Source organism: Onychomys torridus, chromosome 5 (genome assembly GCF_903995425.1).
Source record: "Onychomys torridus chromosome 5, mOncTor1.1, whole genome shotgun sequence".
Lineage (NCBI taxonomy): Eukaryota > Metazoa > Chordata > Mammalia > Rodentia > Cricetidae > Onychomys > Onychomys torridus.
In genome coordinates this window covers 37,501,959-37,522,604 of record NC_050447.1, presented here as the reverse complement: position 1 = coordinate 37,522,604, position 20,646 = coordinate 37,501,959, and the positions used below count along the sequence as shown (strand labels likewise).

Here is a 20,646-nt window from a genome sequence, read left to right as displayed (position 1 = left end):
CAGTGTAACTCTTGGAGTATTTCTCAGCCAGTCAGGCAGGATTTACCCTAGTTTGTTGAGAGTCATTTGACACTTTTAAACAGCCTTAGACCTGCAGAGGTAGGAGAGGGGTCCAAGTGTCTTCCATCGGAAGAGCTCCACAGTCCTGCAGTAGTTATTTTTCTGGCAACAATTTAATGAGGGCACATCCTTCTGGACCTCCAGATCTATAAATATCCAGACTGCACATACCCTTTGATGCAGGCTCAGGAAAGCTCTGTGCTTGCTCTTGTACCAGCAGAGAGAAACTGAGCAGTTCTCATTTCCTCCACAGCAGGCAGGCAGGCAGGCTGAGAGTGAGAGTGAGTGGTTCTGCTCTAGGCCTCATCACAGTTGACTCCATCTCACCATCACTAGCCCTCTGCTGGGATAGCCTAAGTGGAAGAACATTCTGCCTCAGAAAAGGAGCAAGCCACCACAAGTCACTACCTGAAAATTCTCAAGCTCTCTCCTAACATACACACTTCACTGGATGAAACAGAAATAAGACTCAAGAGCCAAGGGTCAGTAAAGATAAAATTAATTTATTTGCCCTCACTGCTTCACGGACTGTACTGGGGTCCTACAGTCCCCTAACCCTGGCCTGCCACAGTGGGCTGAGGAGTCTAGGTTTCTGGAGTGCCTGCCCCCTTGTCCAGAGCTGCCTTGAGCCGGGTGCCTCCTGACCCCATCATGTTCCCACATGCAGAGGGTGCACAGGTTTCCCTGCAACCAACCCAGGCCTGCCTGTGGCAGCAAGGACTGTGGCCTCCTGGGTGAGAGCAGCACTGACCCCTGTGGACTGGAGTGGATGGGAGGTCAGGCAGGAGGGTGTGGTTGGTTCAGTGCAGAGAGCTGTTGTTCTGTTCTTCAAAAGCCATTTTCCCCAGAAGCTGGCTGTCCAACTCTACCCCACTCACAGGCAACTGGAAGAAGTTCATTTCAGCTGCTAAGGCTGCCATGGCAGAAGGGTCCTGACCAAACTGAGCTCGCAACATCATGTCCATTTTCTCCAGTCTCCTCTTGAGCCTCTTAGCCTCTCGCTCTCTTATGAGTCGGGCCTGCCGCTTCTCTGGGGTTTCATTGGCCCGCTTCAGCCTCATGGCCTCACGGTCTCGCTGGAGCCGGCGAGCTCGCTGCTCATCTGTCTCCTGCATTCGTTGCAGGCGCTTAGCTTCACGGTCCCTCATGCGTCTTACCTCCCGCTCCTCTGGGGTCTCATTGTCTCGCCGACTCTTCTTGGCTGTACGTTCTCTTTCAAGTCGTTGTAGCCGTACTTCCAAAGGCTCGTTCTGTCGACGGAGGGCCCACTTGCGTACACTGGGGGTCTGTGTTTCCAGTAGCTTGCGGTAGGCAGCACAGTTGTTGCACACAAGTAGAATTCCAGCAGGGTATACTGGAGGACTACAAGCAATGTCCTTCCCTTCAACACTGGAGGGGCCCTCACTGTGGACTTGGGGTAGGGATTCCATATTAAGTACTTCAGGAAGTTTCTCACTGGGAAGTCAAGATTTTTGATGATTAGTATTTCTGTGTAGCAAGCCTCAGGTACCCAAGTAACTGACTTACCCCATAACCACTAGGCAAACTGTTCCAAGTCCATCACTATGAGGGTTGGTTTGAATGCTTGAAATACCTCTTCTTTGGAGTAGGGTGTCTATTAAATTTTAAGGCCCACTTTGAATTAGCACCTGAGCTACCTGCCATAGAAACCTACCCAGAATAACCCCTATAAGGCGAAGCCAGGGAGCTGGCAGTGGAGGTTTCCTTCGGGCAGGCACAATTCACTGCTTTACCTCCACCTACCTGGCAGTGCCCACAAGGAAAAGTAGCTATGCATTGTAGGACCAAGGCAATGGGATGAGGGCAGTGTTTGAGTCTTCCTAGAACACAGCAGAGTGTGTCCTTATACCAGATCCTCTCAGCACCCTGCAAGTTCTGTCTGCTTGCTTTATCATGAATATTCTTGGGTGTCTCTGCACCACTTTCTAGTTGAAAATACTCTGATAGGGAAAGAAAAGCAATTCATTTCCCTTGAGGGATCTAGTGCATGCTGTCTAGCCTGTCTCCTAGTCTCATTATTTGTATTTCCAGACTGTTCTATCAGTTCTTTTGCATTACTTTTCTCTAGCCGTTCTTTTGGCCCGGGAGAGCATCATCTTATGCCCAGTAACTTGCCCTAGCACAGGTGAGGTGCTCCACTAACCTGTTAAAAGTGGCATGGCTAGTAAAACGGGCTCCACACACAGCACAGTTAGACCGCTGGTCTTCGGAGTGGATGAGGAGGTGGCGACCCAAAGACCCTGGGGAGCTGAGGGCCCGTCCACAGACAGGGCACATGTAACTCTTGGCACTCACCACTGCTGCAGTATGCTGTAAAACAATGCCTCAATCTGTTATCTGTGTTACCTCCAGACAATCTGCACCCTTCTCTTTTTCCCTTAGAATGAAGAACTCGCAACATTCAGACCATTGCTCATATTTTATTATTGTGAATTCCGACCATATTCTGGGACACATGAATGGCTTGAAGAATTATGGGGTTCCAGAGCCCTCTGAGCTCAGAGCCTGAGAGTCATGCTCTTGATAGTTTTAGCTTCCCTGGCTCATATTGTGTAGTTCCAAGTGCATTTTAAGAGTACAATGAAGGAGTCTGATACGAGTAGTGGTATGTAACAGGTATTTATGGCCTGGCCTTCCTCAGTCCTCTGAAGAAATTCTTTTAAACTCAGGCAGAAGAAAAACTTGGAATGAACCAACTATCTTTCTAGGTACAATCTATAATGCTTGGTACAACCTAGGCTGTCCTGTATAGATGTCTCGTAAATACAGACCACTAGGAACAGGTATACTCTCAATTGGATAAGGGTGGAAAAGTCTTTTTTCCTTGTTTGTACTTTCATTGGCACCTCAAAATATGTCATGGTGCATTTTATTTACTCTGTGTGCCTGTGCATGCCACATGCGTGTGCGTGGTGGAGGTCAGAGGATAATAAGTAGCAGTCAGGTCTCCATACACTGTGTGGGTCCTCAGGTCACCGGGCTTGGTGGCCTTTACCACCAAAGCCATCTTGTTGGCTCACATTATGTTAGCCCTACCCCCTTTAAAAGCCATCACTGTTAATAGAAGTTAGTTTCTATTTTACTACTGAATGTATTAAATAATTTAGGAAAATAAGATCATGATACTTAATTTCCAAAATGTATCTGTCTGGGAACTCAGAACCTATTTAACCAATACATCACTATTATTTTCTAGAATGTTCTAAAGGGTAGGAGGAGTCCTAGTAGAACCAACAACCTGAGCTGCTTTTCCCAGAGGCAAAGGTCACTGCAGCACCCGAGATCTAAACTGCTGGTGGTCAGTCTCAGAACTCCCCTCCCCGTTCCATACCTGGTACACATGTGCAATCAGCTGCTCCCGACTCCCACAGTCTAGTTGGCAGAGGGGACACTGGCAGAGTTCAAGCAAGGGTTCAGAATTTAGGTTTTCTGTGACCTGCAAATCCACCAAACAGGCAAGTCATGAAGACTCCTCACTAATCTCTTCCCTGTCCCACCTTTTTCAGTAGAGACCTATACCAGGTGTTGTCTTAGGTGCCCCGTATGGACTGAAGGATAAAGTATTGTTTGAAAGAAATTAAATTTTCTTAAATCTTCAAGACTTTCTACCCTGAGGACACTGGACCCTGCAGGGAAAGGGTTAGCTTCCCTTCTGCATGTTCCTTGCAGGAATTCTCAGGAAACAATTTAGTTGGAAGCTGGTTTCACAGGACAGTCTGACTCTGACTTAACTCTGGAAGCACACTCTTGAGTGCCTCTTAGAGTAGTTCCCACTTTGCTAAGGTGGCTGCTCTGCTTGGAAAGAAGTGAGAGCTTGTAGGGGTCTGGGTGTGGATGGAAAGGAAACGTCATGACAAGGACTCTTGCCACTTGCCTCGTGCTCTGCTCCTTCAGTCCCACTGCCAACAGGCTGTTGTGCGTTTTCTAACTCCTTCCCCACCTTGGCTGCCCCACCATCTTCCTCTGATGTGTGGGAAGAGACTTCATCTTGTGTGGTCTCCTCTTCGTCACCTTCACTGTCGTCACCTGGAACACACAAACGGGTCACTTGCTCTGAGTCTGACAGGAATACATCCTGAGTGGCTGTCCACTCCAGGGTTTGCAGCTACAATGAAAAAACATGTTCAGACTTCAGGTTGTATAGTTTGCATCAGTGTACAAATCATGATGAATCAAACCAGCTATGACTGCCATCCATGATGCCACACACTCACTAATGGGAAAATGGGAGGCAGACCTGCAATGAAAAGGGTAACTAGCCATTACATAGTAACCACCATAAAAAGAATTGCTGTTTATGAAATAGGTCTCATAGAGCTAATCTATTCAAGGATGATCTTGAAGTTCTGATCCTTCTCCTCTAGCTCCCAAGTGCTGTGATTATAGGCATGTACCACCATGTCTAGCAAAATAATTATTCCTTTTCATGGTTCTCAAATATCTTACACTTGAGATCGTACTTCCCTAAGCACATCACACCAAACTCATTCCCACAACACACACTCTGACTTAGCAACATCTCTTTTTTATTCTATTACTTTATTACTTACTTGTCTCTACAGTCACCTGCACAATTTCTCCATGCTGTCACAGACAGTTCTACCCCAGACCACTAATCTCTTCTTTTACAACAAACATCAATAAACAGAAATAATAACAAAATTTTATTTCCTCTTATCAATAAGGATGTAAGAATAAATTAGTTTAAAATTATGTCAGTTTATAGGGAAAGGGCTATACATTATGGAAAAATGGAATTAGCATAGCAACCAACCTTGGGCAGTTCATATTTATAGGGGTGGGAGGTGTTCAAGTTTATCCTGGTTTTCTTTCTTTCTTTTTTGAGATGGTTTTACTGTGCAACAAAGGCTGGCTTGAAGTGCATGATCCTCCTGCCCCAGCTTCTGAAGTGCCTACTTTGTCCACGCTCTCCCTCAGACAGTGTTTCTCTGTATAGTGCAGGCTGTCCTGGAACTTTCTATTCAGAGATCTGCCTGTTTCTACCTCCAAGTGCTAGGATCAAAGGCGTGTACCACCACACTTATCTGTCTACTCCAGTCCTAACCTACTAGCATTGCACATTTTAAACCACATAAAACCACTGTTTCAGTTGGCTCTCTGGCTTATCTAGTGGATAACTACATGTGAAAGACATGAACTGTCATTCTTCACTGCAGATATGAGTAACTGGGTCTGCTTTGTTTGGGAGGGAAGGATGTGGTTGTGGGGTCATCTACCTACGGCTAATGAAGCTGCAAGGTATGTGTGAGCTGATTTTGTCTGTCATCATTAAAATAGAGGAAAAAAAGATTGAAAGGGAACAAAAACCCACAATAACAAATGAGGTTCAGTGTGGGTGCTTTAAAGATCACAGAGGAAGCCACATCTAGGGAAGCTGTCAGTCAGTCGGGGACAGCCCTTTGATTCCTGCTTGGATTCTGGACTCCTCTGTGGGTAGAGCCTCACCATGCTCTGCAGGTACAGTCAGGCTCACATTTCCTGCTAACAGTGCTACTCATCTCCCTACTGTTGTGCAAAATTTCTAAATCCACAGTACAAGATCATTTCTTTCTAGATAAAACGGGGTTAAATTTCCTTTTCTGACAAATTCCTATCAGATTACCTGTTGGTGGCTAAATGTGTCTATATTAGATGTCCTTGTCACGAGGCAGACTGTATTTGGGTGCTAAAGAGTATGGTATGTTTTCCTTAAAGTTTTATTTCACTTGAGTCCATCTCAATTATGAGGGGTTAGCACAAATTAGATGACAGCATATTTTCTCACCAGCATCCAGTGTGGAACACTTGTAGGCTTAGTCTAAGGCACTGCTAAATGAAATACACTTCTGTAATTTGTCAATTATCTGAGTATCTCTGTCTAGAAGAATGGTGTAACTCTTTAGAACAGTAATTCATTGCTTTCTTTCTTTCTTCCTTTTTTTTTTTTTGGACAGGGCTTCTCTGTGTAGCCCTGGGCTGTCCTGGAATGTACTTCATAGACCAGGCTGGGCACAAACTCAGAGTTTCACCTGTCTCTACCTCCTGAGTGCTGGGATTAAAGGCGTGTACCACCAGTGCCTAGATGTAGAGTTCATTTCTTTGTACCTACCTGATTAGTTGCTATTTGTGTGTGTGTGTGTGTGTGGGGTTGTATCTGTGTGGTTGCTGTTGCTTAATTATTAGTTTGGTTAAAACTGTAAAACTCTCTATAGAGTTCAGAACACACACACACTTTCTGTTTCTCTCTTTTCCCCAAGTTTACAACTGGTTAAAAAAAAAAACCCTAAACTGATACTAATTAAAAAAAAAAAAAAAAAAAACATTATCAAGTGCATAAGAGCGGGAGAGTATAAGACATCTTTGTGGGAAATAACACAGCTCAGAATAAGTCTGTTCAAGCAGGTCATGGAACAGACAATCCATGAGCCTTAACTTGTAAGACTACATTCTTATTGTTGTTGTTTGAGACAGGGTTTCTCTGTGTAGCCCTGGCTGTCCTGGAACTCGCTCTGCAGACCAGGTTGGCCTCGAATTCAGGGATCTACCTAACCTCTGCTTCCAGAGTGCTGAGATTAAAGGCGTGTACCACCACCACAACTCAGCAATACTAAATGTTTTTTGACCTCTTAACATAGATATCTAGTAAGGAGTTTATTGTGGGAAGACCTGGACTTCAGCATTTTTATATGCTACATAATCTCATCACTAAGCAAGTCTATACAACATTAAAACTAGAACCTCAAGCAAAACTTCAATGCTACTCTTACATTTTATTAATAAATAGACTTAAAGCAAAGATTTTTTTCCTCTTTATTTGACCTGGCCCTTGAGCTGCCTGAACACTTAACTGCTTCTGTATTAAGATGTCCTAGTTCACAACCATCACAAACCTATCTGGATATGGCACCGTGCCAATTCCTAGAGCCCATGAGTTATAAATAGCATGCCAACCTGTCCTCTCTCTCTGAATCCACACAGCTTCTTAGCTCTTCCTCCCAGCCCCCACGAACAATCCCCAGAGCACACACTCTGTTAGTTCTTCTCCCATTGCCCTGAGTCATTACCAGAAGGTGCAGAACTCACTGCTACTGGAGTCCTGGTCTCTTAGTTGTTGGATAGCTTGTCGCTGACTGCCAAGGTCTCCAGGAAAATCAGTTTTCATCATCGCTTGTCGGGCTTGTTCTTCTAGCCCAGCAAATACTTGATCCCCTGGTGATCAAAAGGAAAAACAGGTCACTAGTTGGTCGGTCACCAGTACATGACTAGACAAACTAGTTGGAAGGTCAGACAATTCAACAGTAGGAAACAGGCAGGTATTCTGTGGCCAGTTCATTCATCTCCAAGTCATGCTGCTATTGCCAACAGTGTAGCTGCTCTTCCTGGGCAATAAGCTATCTTCCTATTCTTGACACCACCCCCCCTTTTTTTTTTTTTTTGGGTTTTTCAAGACAGTTTCTCTGTGTAGCTTTGTGCCTTTCCTGGATCTCGCTCTGTAGACCAGGCTGGCCTCGAACTCAGAGATCCGCCTGGCTCTGCCTCCTGAGTGCTGGGATTAAAGGCGTGCTGCCCAGCATATTCTTGACCCTTGAAAAGGTGATTAAGACTTTACAGACTTAACTGCAGAATCTCAATTCCTTGCAACCTTCCATCAGGACTGGGGAAATACAGAGGTAAGAAGAGGTAAAGTGATGGGATGGAGGCAGGGCAACAAAGTGGTTAGAAATCTCTGCACCTTAAACTACCATCATCACAGCCCTAATTTATTGTTTCAGCCTACACACAAATGCTTGAGGTAATCCTGAATAAACTTCCAATCCCATCTTTCTTCATTCATTCTAAGGTGTTCTAGACACTCCTTTTGCCTTTCTCTAGTGTCTATCAGAATTAGCCATAACAAACATGCCTGGCTGAGTTCAGATGGGATGGGAAGCAAGGGGGGAGCAGATAATATTCTAACTCACTAAACTAATCCTTGATTGAAACAGCAGCTAACTTACAACAAAAACTATGTATCCAAGTCTCCATGGGTCAATGTGGGCTTTGTTTTTGCATAAAGTGTCCAGAAACCCTGGACCATCCCTGATTTTGCGTTTAGTTTTCATGAGCTTTGCCTGGGATCCATGCTGTTGGAGAGTTAACCTTCGAGTACTTTTTAATTTCCAGGAGACTAGGCATAGAGAGAAAAGAGAGTTAGGTTTCTCTTATCTCAGTGAGAATGGAAACTACAGGCCCAATTCTCCAGTCAGCAAGGGGGAATAAGCAAAAGTGCCAGTGACTATAGAACAGGACCTTTCTTACAGAAAAGGGAAAGATTGATAAACAGGCTAAGTTTTGGGAGACAGTACAATGATGTGGGAGTTGTTCCTTGGTCAGTGTAAAAACTGAAGAGGGTGTCAGTGTCATATGATTTAGTTGGTTACTCAGTCAGCAAATAATCCTTATGCAATACTATATGGTAAACAATTATAGTTACGGTGTGACACTTGTTATTCCAAGCTTTTTAAGTACTATATAGTCCTCACCTTAATTCTCTCTAGTTTTTAAATTTAATATTTTATTATTTGTGTCGGGAGGTACAGATGTACCATGGTGAATACACAGAGGACAAAAGACAATTTTGTGGGTCTGGGATCGAACTCAAGGTGTGATGCTTGCACAATAAGCACTTTTGCCCACCTAGCATCCTGCTGGTCCTCTCATCTTGACTCTTTCTATGGTAGGCATTCTCGCCTGCCTACCTACCTACCCACCTACCAGGTACCCATACTACCTATATGTTAATAATACAACCAAGGTGATGGGATGGCTCAGCAGTAAAGAGTGTGTATTGCTCTTGCAGAGTTTAGTTCCCAGTCGCCATATCAGAGGCTCACAACTGCCTATAACTCCAGCTCCAGGGAATTCACCACCTCTGGCCTCCACAAGTGCCTGACTCACATGTACATAAACACACAAACACATAATTAAACATAAGTCATTTTTTAAAAAAAGAAGACTAAGGTCTATGGTGGAACAAAGTACTGAGGTCCGTGTGACTATATGTCCTTCCTGGGCCTTTTCTTTATCTTTGGTGTGTTTCTCCTGTGATGGGAGTTAGGCCTAGGGCCTTCTCGTGCTAAAACATACTTTTAGCTATACTGAGCTACATAACCCTACCCCCAAAATCCAAACTTCCCATCTGCTGCCAATGAGGTATGAGTTTAATGTTATAGAGGCTTCACAGTAGATCTGCTAACAACAAATATTTGTCTCTGAGTGATAAAAGACTGGCTCTGATCATAGTACTGGTGTCATCTTCACATCATGAAACAATTCAAATATCGAAATAATGCTTTCAAGGCCACAGTACGGCAAAAGGAAAAATAATAGTTCTGATACCATTGTTAGGAGTTATCATGCCTGGATTAGATAAACTGACATTATGGCAATTATGACTCATCCTGTGGGTAAGAATAGAGGTAGAGAGTGTTAGAGCGTATTCCTAGGTATAGAGACTCAATAAAAGGAAAAACAAGTTGCTTTAAGATCGTGTTCACATGGTTTTTGTTTTTCATTTTTTGAGACAGGGTCTATGTAGGTCTGGATGGCCTGGAATTCATTATGTAGAACAGGCTAGCCTGAAATTCACCTGCCTCTGCCTCCTGAGTGGTGAGATTAAAGGTGTGTACTACCATGCCCATCCTGTGTTCACAATTTCTAAGGTTACTAAGTTACTGCTAAAGAAAGCAAAAAGTAAACTGTACAGAGTGTTTTTCCTTCCTTCTTTGCAAAAGTAAAGTATTTCATGTCTCCATGTTGATCTCAATGAAACAAAGAAACTATGGCCACTTTAACAGTCACTGAAGTCCTCTGGATTGGTTCATGTTTTTGGACTTAAGAGCCAGAGACTGATCTGGCACTAAGGAACAAATTATATACTGGCATGTACTATAAATGTCAGTTACTGTCAGTAATTCTCATCAATAACTGTCAGTAATTCTCATCAATAACACTTCAAGTTTGTAAGGAAATTTAGTTAGATTTATAACATGCTAGGAATGAACAATAAAAAAATTCCTGTCATATTATACCAATAGAAAGACATCTAAAAGGAGGCTGGAGAGATGGCTCAGTGGTTAAGAACATTGGCTGCTCTTCCAGAGGACTCAAGTTCAATTCCCAGCACCCACATGGTGGCTCACAACCATCTCTAACTCTGATTCCAAAATATTCAATGCCTACTTCTGGCATGGATACCAGGCATGCAAGGCAAAATTCTCATACACATAAAATTAAGTTTTAAAAGATAGCTAAAAGCAGATGAATCTTTCAAAATGAGCTAGTAATTCAGTTTAATCTTTATCAACATGAACTCAGAATTTAGTTTTGTCTATTAAGTTTAACTATTCAGGCCTTTACAGAACAGAATGGAATCTCTTCAGTATGACTTCCCTAAGATTTGCTGGCAATCTCAGCTAGGGAACTTGGGATACATAATTTTTTTCAGTAGTGTGGAAACACAACCTACTCTTTTATTCCATTCCTAACTATGGAAAAGCCTAAAATAAATATTATTCTTTAAAGCTGTTCCTATTTTAAATAGCACCATAAAACAATACATATGTACTTTTAAATCTTACAGGTGATTTTATCAAACTTCCTAAGAAGAGTCAATGATTTTTCCAGTAGTCACTTTTACCTAATCTCCAAATCCAACTGTCTAGAATTATCTTTTGGAGAGAAGGTTGTGAGAGCCACTAAGAAAATACGCTACACTGGGGCTTGTGAGACAGCTCGGTGGGTAACGGCACTTCCCAGCATGCTGAATTCAGTTCCTGGAACCTACATGGTTGAGGGAGAGAATCCACAGTTGGAGGCTGGCTTCTGATCCTCATGTGTGTGCTGTTGCATGCCCTCATACCCCATACACAAAATAAACAAATATAAATTTTTAAATGTTATACATGTTATTCAAGTATGACACATACAGACATTAGTAATTAAGAAATGTAGAATTGCCTATTTTTATAATGAAGAATTATTACATCTATCTTGAGACTGGTAGAGTAAATTCAAATTCCCTAGCTCCCAGATATTAATGCAGGGTCACCTTCCTATTAAATGTGGGCATTTATCTGCCTATTTATAGCCAGGGTCCAAAATAATATCCAGGTACTCTTCTCTCATTTCTTTTTCTCTTTTTAAATTTGGTATGAAACGCAAAGAGGTTTTTTGTTTGTTTGTTTGTTTGTTTGTTTGGTTTGTTTTGTTTTTCGAGACAGGGTTTCTCTGTGTAGCTTTGCGCCTTTCCTGAATCTCACTCTGTAGAGCAGGCTGGCCTCGAACTCACAGAGATCCGTGCTGGGATTAAAGGTGTGCGTCATCACCGCCTGGCCCTTTTTTTCTTTTTTTAAAGACAGGGTTTCAGAGGCTCAATGGTTAAGAGGACTGGCTACTCTTTCAGAGATTCAATCTGAACACCCACATGACAGCGCACAACTGTAACTCCAGTTCCAGGGGATCTGATGCCCTCTTCTGGCCTCTGTAGGCATCAGACATGCATGTGGTACACAGACATATAGACAAAATACCCATACACATAAATAAAAATTTTAAAGAAAAATAAAAAACAGGGTCCCAAGCATTCCAGACCAGCCTCGAACTTGCTATGAAGCCCAGGATGACTTTGAATTCTGGATCTTACTGCCTTCACCTTTCCCAGTATTTAGATTACAGACGGGTTGGGGATTTAGCTCAGTGGTAGAGCCCTTGCCTAGCAAGCGCAAGGCCCTGGGTTCGGTCCTCAGCTCAAAAAAAAAAAAGATTACAGACATGGCCATGTGCTGCAGCTCAAATGCAGGGTTTTAAGTAGGATAGACAAGCACTCTATCAACTGAGCTACATCCCCCAGATTTACAGTGGGATTTAAATCTACACACACACACACACACACACACACACACACACCCCAATATTGGGAGAAGAACCTAGTGCATTCCTAAGCACGCACTTTCCCATCAAGCTACATGCCAGTCTCTGGGATTCTTAATATATGATAGGCGTGCTTTTAGCTTCAGGCCACACAGTCTTTCCAGAGGGCTGAAGTAATGAAGCTCACTTCTCTGCTCAAATGCAAACCTAGACTTTAAATCCATCATATTTCTATAAATATACACGCAGCATTAAGTTATTAATATTATGATTAGTTCTATGTCAGGTGAGGAGATTCAAGTGGTGAAAAACTCAAATTACCCACTTTTACTCGCCATTCTTTTCTTTCTTTCTTTCTTTCTTTCTTTCTTTCTTTCTCTCTCTCTCTCTCTCTCTCTCTCTCTCTCTCTCTCTCTTTCTTTCTTTCTTTCTTTCTTTCTTTCTTTTTTTTTTTTTTGGAGACAGGGTTTCTCTGTGTAGTTTTGGTGCCTGTCCTGGATCTCGCTATAGACCAGGCTGGCCTTGAACTCATAGAGATCTGCTTGGCTCTGCCTCCCAAGTGCTGGGAAAGGCGTGCACCACCATCACCTGGCGGTCATTATTTTCATAAACAGTGAGAAGGTATTGTTTTTGAAAAGGATAGAGGCGGTTGGAGAGATGGCTCATGGGTTAAGAGCACTGAATGCTCTTCCAGAGGTCCTGAGTTCAATTCCCAGCACCAACATGGTGGTTCACAACTATCTGCAATGAGATCTGGTGCCCCTCTTCTGTATACATAATAAATAAATCTTAAAAAAAAAAAAAAAAAAAAGGATAGAGTCAGCTTCAGTCCCCAGCTCATAAATAAATAAAAGGCATTCAGAAACCAGCAAATCTTAGTGTTTTGGGTTTTTTGGTCAAACTTAACTCATCTCTTGAAAAGACTATCACTGCCCAAATCTATCACTGAAAACAGTTCCTCCCTCGGGGTTCACTCTTTAGGTGCATCTGAGTATTTGTGCTCATAGTCCCATAGTAAAGGACCTCTTAATGGGCACTACTCAGAGAGTCTGAGAAGCTTCATCCATTCTGCAAAGTACAACATTCAGTTGGGTTGAGTCTGGTAACATTTCTGCAACTTAAGGATGGGTAGATATTTTCCCATCCTCCACGATCTGTTTGTCCATGTTTTCCAACTCTAGTACCAGCCCCAGTTTGTTCTGGCTTTGGCTGTCTATGATGGAAGCAGAGTAACTAATGGATATAAGCTATGCAGACAAACACAGGCCACTCAAGCCTTTGCTGCTTCCTAGCTTTAGTACAATTGTGCTGTCATCTATAAGCTCCTTTACTCTGTCATCTCTAGGGAAGGAACCCTGTGGTGGATGATTTCTATGGGAGATACCTCCTTTGTTCTCTACATTCAGGCCCACTACATCAACTTCCAAATCTTCCTAAATTGCTCGCCTTTTTATTAAGCAGCTTTGCAAATCTACCTATCCCGGAATAACAACTTGAGGCTCTCAACTGGGTCTCTCTCCTCTCATTCAACATTCCCAGGACTTAAACAATGATTGTATATGAATGTTTGCTACCCAATGGCATAAATGTAAGATGTCAAAGCTGTCCTAACTTCTTTGGTCACACTGTTTTAAATAAAATTTCGGTCATCTTAATTTCTTACATTATCAACCATTTCTAATGTTTTTGTTTACTTATTGCTTTAAAAAGAAAGTCTTACAGGGTGGGACTGTAGCTGGGTGTTGAAGTACCTGCTATGTGTAAGACCCTTCACAGAAAGATCATATATACCTCTGAATTTTCTTCTTCTGTTGCTGTTCTGTACTTTATTATTAGTCCTCCATAATAGCCACTTATCTATTTTATGAAGGTTCAGTTAAGAATGCTTCTGTACCCAGAATATAGGAAAATGGCTAAGTAGCCCAAATCTGATAGTTACTATTTTGTTCAGTGTGTTTGTGCGAATGTATGTATGTATGCACATGTATGTAGAGAGGCCAGAGGTCAATGTCTTCCTCTATTGCTCTCTATCTTATTTTTTGGGGAGGAGGAGGGGTGAGACAGGGTATTTCACTGAACCTAAAGCTTGCTGTGCCAGCTAGACTATCTGCCATCAAGTCCTCAGAATCCTCCTGTCTTTACCCCTCCCCCAGCACTGGGGATACAAATTCATACCACACCTCCTTTTTTTAAAATGTAGCGTGTGTGTGTGTGTGTGTGTGTGTGTGTGTGTGTGTGTGTGTGTGTGTGTAAGCTCGTACTTGAGCATGTGTGTAGGCTGAAGGACAACTGCTGGTCCCAGGGATCAAACTCAGGTCATCAGCCTTCAAAGCAGGTACTTTTTTACCCACTGAGCCATCTCATTGGCCCCTAAGTTTTGTTTTTTTATTATTTTATTTTTATTCACATGGGTTCTGGGGATCTGAACTCAGGCCCTCATGCTTGTACAGTAAGCACTTTGCCCACTGAGCTGTCTCCCAGCTCTAGTTTTTATTTTTGGTTTTTTGAGACAGGGTTTCTCTGTAGTTTTGGAGCCTGTCCTGGAATTAGCTCTGTAGCCCAGGCTGGCCTCGAACTCACAGAGATCTACCTGCCTCTGCCTCCCAGTGCTGGGATTAAAGGCGTGCCCCACCAATGCCTGGCCTAATTTTTGTTTTTGCTGCTATTTCTCACCATGTAGCAGGGACAGCCCTAGCACAGGCCTAGCCTCAGCAGCTTTTCCTTAACTGAAGTGGGAGATTCTACAACCCCTCTTTTATGTCCTTGCTGCCAAGTTCTGCCACTTGATGAGGTTGGAATTTGGCCCCCTTGTCCAATTACTTTTGTGTCAGCTTTCTATTTTGATGGTTTTCTTCATTGCTTAAGCTTTTCTCTCCCTCCCTCTCTGGGTGAGGACTGAACCCAGGGCATTGTGCTTGCTAGGCAAGTGCGCTACCACTGAGCTAAATCCCCAACCCCCTAAGCTTTTCTTTAGTCTTTTTCACAAGATGGCTATTTAGCTGGATGGGGTCTTACCTTGAAGTCACATAGCCTATGACTTTGGACAACTAAAACTTCTGCTTGCACCAAGTCTCTTTGTTCTCTAGCAAATCACATGCATTCCCTTTCTTTTTGTCAAAATCCACCTTTCACTGTTTAAGTTCATGGCCCAGGGCCTCTTCCATCAAATATTCCATTGCTACCACTGACCTGGAACTCCCTCTGTAGATCAGAGAGATCTGCTTGCCTCTGCCTCCTGAGTGATGGAATTAAAGGTGTGCACCACCACTGCCCAGCTAGTCCTAACTACTTTTAACTTCTGTGATATACATAGTCTATAGTACCCGAGGGATACAGCATGTACTAGCATGTATTTGTATTTTTCTTCTGTGTTTATGTGTAGCTGCATTGCAGTTTAGTTATGTTATATTGTTTTATAGCCCGACACCTAGCATTTTTCACGAAATACGTTTCCTGTAATTGTTAATATAATATTAAGAATGAATAATGCATATACCCCCTTAGACAAGTTAGACATCTTCAACCTCACACTTCAAATCCACATATGTAAGCTTTTAACCCTTTCTTTTCCAACACAAAGGAGTGTGAGCCTCTCACCCTAAATTTAAGTTTCTCTTTCCTTCTGACCCTCATTTTCCCAGGTTCCAGAGGACAAAGCCCAGTACTCACAGTGAACTTTATTTGGATTTGTCTGTTTCCTACGGGACATGTTTCCCTGATACAAAAGCTCTGGTCTTTCCCAGTTCCACCACTGGATATATCACTGCCTCCTTGTAAGGTGCTAACCTACAAAAATAAACATAAATAAAAAATGATTATTGTTAGCCTGTTAGTATCCCCAGAAATTACAAAATTACAAGTTTTAAAGACCTTAAAAAATACCTCGAGCATATAAAATTCACCAGATATAAATAACTGAGCTAATGAAATGGAAAAAGTAAATAAATCTCTAACCCATTGTCAAAGTCCCAAGAAGCTTAAGAGGCAACTGCTTCTCGAAGACTGACTTGAAGAGAATTCTTTAAAGCTATCTTTGGAATCCAGACAACTACTAAGTGGCTACAGTCAAGATCACAGGACAGAAAAGGATGCAAATTCAGGCAATTGAGGTTAGAAGTACCGTGAGTTAAAGGGATTACTCCCACAGACATGAAAGCAAAAGCATGACAAAGACCTGTAGCAGCTGACCTGCCACATGTGCAACTGGAAATCAAGGCCTGCAATCTGCACCTCTAGATGGTTTGCTAAGAAACGTGCTTAGAGGTAACAAAGGTATCATTTATCTGCAATGCAGGCACACTACCAGGCACCTAGCATGATGGCACTTACAGAGCATATCAAACTTCTACCACTCAAGACAGGCTCTCACCAGAAGAGTAGATGACAGCCACATTGTGGAGCACTAATTCAGTCTACCCATGTGGACCGCCAACTGGCCCTGCTCTTATGTTCTGGAGAGGTGGTCAAAGATCATAAGTTTATAGCCTCTTCTCAGTCCTGCTGTGTAGCAAGGAGACCAAGAAGGAATAAGAGAAATGTTCCATACAGGAGAAGAGCAGCAGAGATATGCATCTGCCCCTGACAAAGGAACAGGCAAATTCTTAAGCCAGGAGGTTCCTTATTAACTATAAGACTGGTTCAGCCATAAGCATTGGAAGAGGCTCTGAAATGGATTAGTTGCAGAAGCTGTAGCCTTTTCTTTAAAAGACAGAGTGAGGGCTGGGGATGCGATACAATGGTAGAACACTTGCCTAGTGTGTGTCAGGCCCTGGGTTTAATTCCCAACACCATAAAACAAAAAAGACAGGCACCAGAGTGAACAAATGTAAAGTGAAAAGATTCTCTTTTCTACCAAAGTTAGGGAGATGCATTTGGTCATTCCGACTGCTATCAGTTCCTGCCTTTTATAATTGCACTCACATATAGAAATTACGTAGTTTATTGCTTTAAGGGAAACTACTAGCTGTACTTTGCACTCTAGTTAATGAAGACTCGCCTGCTAATGCCAACTTACTCCTCTATGTAGCTAGAAAGGCCCTCAAACCTGTAATCAGATCCTGCCTCCCCTTACCAAGAGAAGAAAGAAACCGCAAATGGCAAAGACAGGCCTCCACAGGAAGTGGCAGAGGAAGCAGCTCTCGGGCAGTCTTCTACCATATCTGCACACCAAACAGACCTTCTTTTCAGACTCAGTTACAGAAAGGAACACAACGCCTAATATGTACAGTAGAAAAACAATTTTAGACAGCAGCATACTGACATCCAATACAAACGGTATGTATTACCTATGTTCTTCTTTCTTGTTTTTCCCCCCTTTGAGGAGTCTCATGACTCCTTAACTGGTCTTGAACTGGGTAAGTAGCCAAGAATGACCTTGAATTTCTGATATTCCTATCTCAAGAGAATACAGGCAGTTGCCTCCTTACCCAGGTTTATGTGGTGTTGGGGATTGAACCTAAAGCTGTGTGCGTGCTAGCTAGGACTTTGTGCACATTGGGCAAGCACTCTACCAACGAAGCTACACCCCAGGGGGTGGTCACTCTTCTTTGTCTTCTCTCTCCTGCGCCCCTACTCTTTTTGGAGACTGTGCTTTGACTTCAAACCCCTGGACTCAAGTGACTTTCTGGCCTCAGCCTTCTGACCATCGGGATTAGAGATGTACATCACTACACCTGGTTTATTCTTTCTAGACATCTTGATACAAGCGCTGAATGAATAGCACACTTTATATCTTTTTCTCTGTGTCTATGGAATCCCAAAGTGGAGAGCTAAATGAAATGAAGATTGTCTTTTCCTACACTTCTCTATTGTATAATGAAAAACAAATGAAATCTCATCTACATTTGCCTCATGAAGACCAGGAATTGAAGCTCTGAGGAAGAGGTAATAAAGTCTATTTGAAGGAGTGCCAAGTAACTTGAGTCAGGCTCTATTTTGATCATCTTAGCAAGACAACAGTTCAATGCTAACGCTACAAGGCAGAGAGATTAAACATGCAGCGACAGGGCTGCCGATTCAGAAAGGCAGCATCCACTGGTTCTCTCGGATCCGCCTAGTGGCGCAATGGGGAACTGACCAGATGGTACCTCATGGGACTTCACACCTGAAGAATCAAAGGAAAAATAAACACACACCCTCCCTTCCCACAAAACAAAGCCAAGCCACAATAATTAAAACACCCACCAGAAAAAGTCTGGAGGCAGGGGAAAGCCTTGAAAATAAGAAACAGACAAATGGTCCTGGAGGTGCACTCCTGACCCAAACAGCATACTATCTGAGGTTAGTTTATAGGCGGCAACCCTATCGAAACAAAACAAAACAAAAACCTGTAGGTACGTTGTCTAAAAGGTCACTTGGTCCCTTTAACTTCAGCTGCCCAAATGAGAAACTTAAGCTAGGAATGGAACTGGAGAGCTAGCTGCCTAAACATCTTCAGCTGGAATGGGAAGAACTGAGGATCAGACCTACAAGGGATGCTACCTCTAAAGGGAGCTGTTTAGTCATCTATAGAACCAGAGTCGGGTTGGGGATTTAGCTCAGTGGTAGAGCGCCTGCCTAGCAGGCACAAGGCCCTGGGTTCGATCCTCAGCTCTGGGGAAAAAAAAAAAAAAAAAGAACCACAGAGTCCTCGGGAGGGTGCACCACCCTTTCATCCCTGTCTTTGGTCTCCTACAGGTGTTTGGATGTAGCTTCCAGGGCACACTACAGACGTGTGTGTAAGGCCAGTCTTAAGAAAAGAGGGTGCATTCCCACCTCCAGCTCTAGTGAGGTTCCCACGGAGCAAAGTAAACTCGCCCAAATCCAAGTGATGTGAATCTGCCAAAAAGGAAAGAAGAAAGGTAGTCACAACCCAGCCGTTTCGGATCTTCTTGGGTCGGAGCTGGAGCTTGTGTGTGCCATCAGCTGAGATGGTCCCTCTGGCTTCCTCGAACGGGAGCACAGGTAAATCCCAGGTATTAGATTGGAGCCAGAGGTCTCCCGAGGCTGCTCAGACCAACCTTCAGACCACTTAAGTCTTCTCCGAAATCTAAATTTAGTAGCTCCTCCGCCCGCCCGCCCGCCCGCCCGCGCCAGGACCGCCCGTGCCCCCCGCCCAGTCCGCTCTCCCACGCCCATCCTCCCCTCCCCCAGCTCCACCCCAGCCTGTCAGACGCCGGCCCGCGAGGCCCGCACCTAGCAGCCGCAGCACCCAGCCCACCCCTCCCCAGGCGCCGGCAGACAAAAGGCGGACGGCGGCGCGGGGCGGCGGGAGCAACACCGGCTGCTGGGTCCCGGCGCGGGGGTGCTTTACCCGCTGCCTCGGCGCTCCGCGTCCCTGGGCCCCGCCTCCGGACAGACAGACCGCGGGACAATGGGCCCCGGCCGCAGCTCAGACTGGCCGGGCCGGGGCTCTCCGGGACCGGACCCCGGCGGGCAGTGCGTGGCTGCAGGCCGGGCCGGCGGTGGGGAGGCGAGGGGAGGCGCGGCAGACGGACAAAGCCAACGGCAGACAGACGGACGGAGGGGGAAAAAGATGGCGACGCGGGCAGCGGGAGCGCGCTGCTCGCGCTCTCGCAGCGAGTGGGGCGCGTGCCGGAGCCTCACCTCTCTCCTCCCGCCGCCGCCCCGACCCCTCCCGGCTTCCGAGGCGCGCGCCCGGCGTTGTGGGCGGGGCCTCAGGGAAAGGGTCCGGGAAGGCGGGACTTAGGGGGCATCCAATCGCTGGCGTTCCAGAGGGGCCCAGCCCTCCTCCAGTTACTGGAGACCCCGGCCGAACACCTCTGCGAGCTTGGGGTAGTGCACTCCACCCCTCCGCGCCCTTCTTGGGCGGGTGAACTCCACTCAGCTGTCGTCTCCCCTGGTTTCCTACGCCAACATCGAGTAGAGCCACAAAACCCACATCCCCCAACCACAGCTCCACCGCAGGCTTCCCCCACTCGGTAGCCGAACCTGAGCCGCCCGCCCCATCGTCACAAGCCGTCTTCACTCCCACATGCCCTGGGGCTTCTTCAGCTCCCAAGGTATTTAAAGTGACGAAAGAGGGGGCCACAGATTCTGTGGGAAGGACTAAGTTCAGCTGTCAGAACCTCAGATTTATTTGGGGTGTTTATTTTTCCAACATGATGGTTATACACACAGGACCTAGGTAACTTGTGATCCTTGCTGCCATCTAAAGGGTATTTGGAAAGAGTATGAGTGGTTGGACTCACTTCCTTCTAAGGCGACTCTGATTACCTGCTTCATTATTTCTTGGTTGCCCTCCCTCCTTTCCCCTGATTCTCGGGTGGGAAACCAAAGCCTACCTCTGAAGTCTTTCCTGCTTGGAGAAGCAGAGAGTGCCGCAGAAAGAGAAGCCTTGTGTTTAGAAAGCCCAACTTTCAGTCCCAGCTCTGCCGCTGACTAGTCTGGTAACTGAGCAAGTCACTTCCCTGTTGTGAGCCTCTGCTTCCTACCATACTAGATAATGGAATTCTGGGCCTCTCCTCTCAAAGCTGAGCTGGTTACGTAAAACAATCTCTGAAAGCCCTATGCAAGTTTTCTTACAATTGCCGGCTTCACAAAGGCAGAACTAGTGAGGGTGCTGACTCTTGCTGAGAAAATGACAAGTATTTACATAAAGCATTCTTGCAAATTATTCTTCCCTGAAGTCTCCAAGGAGATGCCATTGCCCATTCT

The 20,646-nt window shown here is 44.6% G+C and overlaps 1 protein-coding gene across 3 annotated transcripts; it reads right to left on the bottom strand.

Moving 5' to 3' along the window:
- Window positions 1–543: 543 nt before the first annotated feature.
- Window positions 544–19,637, bottom strand: Znf821 (zinc finger protein 821). Of its 3 annotated transcripts, XM_036188694.1 has the most exons (9): window positions 19,283–19,556; window positions 18,745–18,807; window positions 17,063–17,150; window positions 15,661–15,777; window positions 7,165–7,290; window positions 3,956–4,107; window positions 3,413–3,517; window positions 2,225–2,391; window positions 544–1,515 (listed from the first exon to the last, which is right to left on the bottom strand). In XM_036188694.1, exons 4-9 carry the CDS (start codon window positions 15,698–15,700, stop codon window positions 861–863), a joined length of 1,245 nt encoding a protein of 414 aa, XP_036044587.1. In that variant the 5' UTR covers window positions 15,701–15,777; window positions 17,063–17,150; window positions 18,745–18,807; window positions 19,283–19,556; the 3' UTR covers window positions 544–860. The 3 variants fall into 3 exon arrangements, with proteins under 3 accessions (XP_036044587.1, XP_036044588.1, XP_036044586.1); XM_036188695.1 differs by lacking the exons at window positions 17,063–17,150; window positions 19,283–19,556 and adding an exon at window positions 19,576–19,637; XM_036188693.1 differs by lacking the exon at window positions 17,063–17,150.
- Between the last annotated feature and the right edge of the window lie 1,009 nt (window positions 19,638–20,646).